A 2035-nucleotide genomic window follows, 5' to 3' on the forward strand; every position below is an offset into this window, starting at 1 on the left:
ACACACAAGAGATTTCAAGAACACTTTCTTGTAAATTAGAAACCTTTTAAACAATCCCTTAGATCTGTTTAATATGATTTATGCTCAGTCACACACGACTAGCGACATACCAGTTTCTAATCTTTAAATCAGAGAGACCCAAGCTAAACACTTGTTACTTGATCTCTGTAGCCGACAAGAACAAACCTCTTATTCTAACTTTTTCTCTCTTAATGCTTAACCTAAAACTCTCGTAGATTGTCTCATTAAATAGACACGAAAAAAACAATATTATATTTCCTAAAATCTTGCAAACTAGAAGATCTTCTTTACTTCACGTCCAAGCAATATCTTCTATTTTCATAAGTTTGTGACACGTCATCACTCGTAACAAACTCGCCATACTGTGTTACACAATCACCGCACTGTGTAACACACTCTTAGCTCAGCTCGAACACGCTCACAATCTTGAGCTTACAACGAAACGCTGAACGCAATCGCCGATTAGTTTTCTCCCGTCGTCGGAGCAAACCGCGTCGAGCAATTTCGAACCAGAGAATTTCGCCGCGACGACTAAGTTTCTAGCGAAGCTACCAACGATCGCAGACGCAAAACCGGACCCTGATTTCGTGAACAGCTTATCCATAACCCGGTCCGTGAAACCCAATCCGGAATCTGACCGGCATCCTCTGAGTAACCCAACGGTTACGGCTTGTGTGAATCTGGTCAAAGAAGAATTGAGCTCATCCGATTTGGCGATTTTGGAAATCTGTTTCAAGCTGTTTGGGATTTGATTCGAATCGGAGCCGAGAAACGCCGTTAGATCCTTTGAGATTATGTTAACCGCTTCGGCGGAATGTGTTGCTGCTTCGACGAGGTTGAGAAGAAGAGTAAAGAGCTTAGAGATTCGCTTTCTTTTCTGGGAAATGGAAGGAGAATGATAAACTCTGAAAGCACCATAACCACTTATTAGTGCAAGTAGAATCCACTTCTTGTGTCTTAGAGAAAAATCTAAACCCTTTTTGCCTAATACTAAATCCATTTAAGCAAAGAAGAAGAGACGCTAAAGCTTATTACACCACTTCTCTCTCACTTTCACGGAAAGTCAACATCTTAATTGTTAAAACAGAGCAAAAGGAAGTGAAGAAATCAAGATTCTTGGAGGAATGAGTAAAAAAATCTGTTAGTTGGATAAGAATTCAAATCATGACGTCAAGCCAATAACAGAATTGTATGTAACAAGAGAGAGATCAATACTATTAAAACACGAATCTGACGTATTGATATAGGCTTGGTTCAACTATTTTAATAGTATTAAACCTCTTATTGATCATTTAAAATAAATATTATACAAAAATATATATATATATATATATGATTAAAAACACAAATATAAGAGCATCTCCAATGTATTACTCCATTTTCTACTCCAAAATAGAGTAACTCCAAAATGGAGTTGAGTTTTGCTCCAATGTATTATTCCATTTCCTATTCCAAAATAGAATATTTTTAACATATTATGTTTTATGTTATTAAAAAATTAGTAATATCATCTTTCATTTATACTATTTGCAAAATAGTCTATTTTCGTATGTATGATCTTTTATGTTTTATATTATATATCTTTTATATGGTGCTTATCTTTTATTTTTTATATGTATGGTTTTTTATGTTTTATATTATATATATTTTGTTGCATAAAATAGTTCACTAGATGGATATTTATATAATTAAGAAATATTAACAGTAATTTTTATAATATTTATAGTGAAATAATATTTATATATTTATTTATAATAATATTTTATTAAAAACGAAAATATTTAAATATGGAGGACCATTTTATAAATAAAAAAGTTCAACTCCATTTTGGAGTAATGAGTTGGTTTACTCGATATTTGGAGTAATCATATTTATTACTCCATTTTAGAGTGGATTTTGCAGTGGGGTTGAAGATGATTTTACTGCAAAATAAAGTTTGGAGTGAGTTTTGGGGTAGAGTTGGAGATGCCCTAAAAATTAAATCTCAACAAAAATGTAAAACAAAAAATATACC

At 32.9% G+C, this 2035-nt stretch overlaps 1 protein-coding gene across 1 annotated transcript in view; it reads right to left on the bottom strand.

Moving 5' to 3' along the window:
- LOC106310233 (protein PHLOEM PROTEIN 2-LIKE A10-like) overlaps positions 1-1250 on the bottom strand; it is a 10819-nt gene extending 9569 nt beyond the window's left edge. Inside the window, exon 1 of the mRNA XM_013747468.1 lies at positions 459-1250. Coding sequence (XP_013602922.1) covers positions 459-1021 — 563 coding nt within the window. The 5' untranslated portion in view covers positions 1022-1250. The remainder of the gene's footprint in view (positions 1-458) is intronic.
- Between the last annotated feature and the right edge of the window lie 785 nt (positions 1251-2035).

The sequence above is a fragment of the Brassica oleracea genome, chromosome C8 (genome assembly GCF_000695525.1).
Source record: "Brassica oleracea var. oleracea cultivar TO1000 chromosome C8, BOL, whole genome shotgun sequence".
Classification (NCBI taxonomy): Eukaryota; Viridiplantae; Streptophyta; class Magnoliopsida; order Brassicales; family Brassicaceae; genus Brassica; species Brassica oleracea.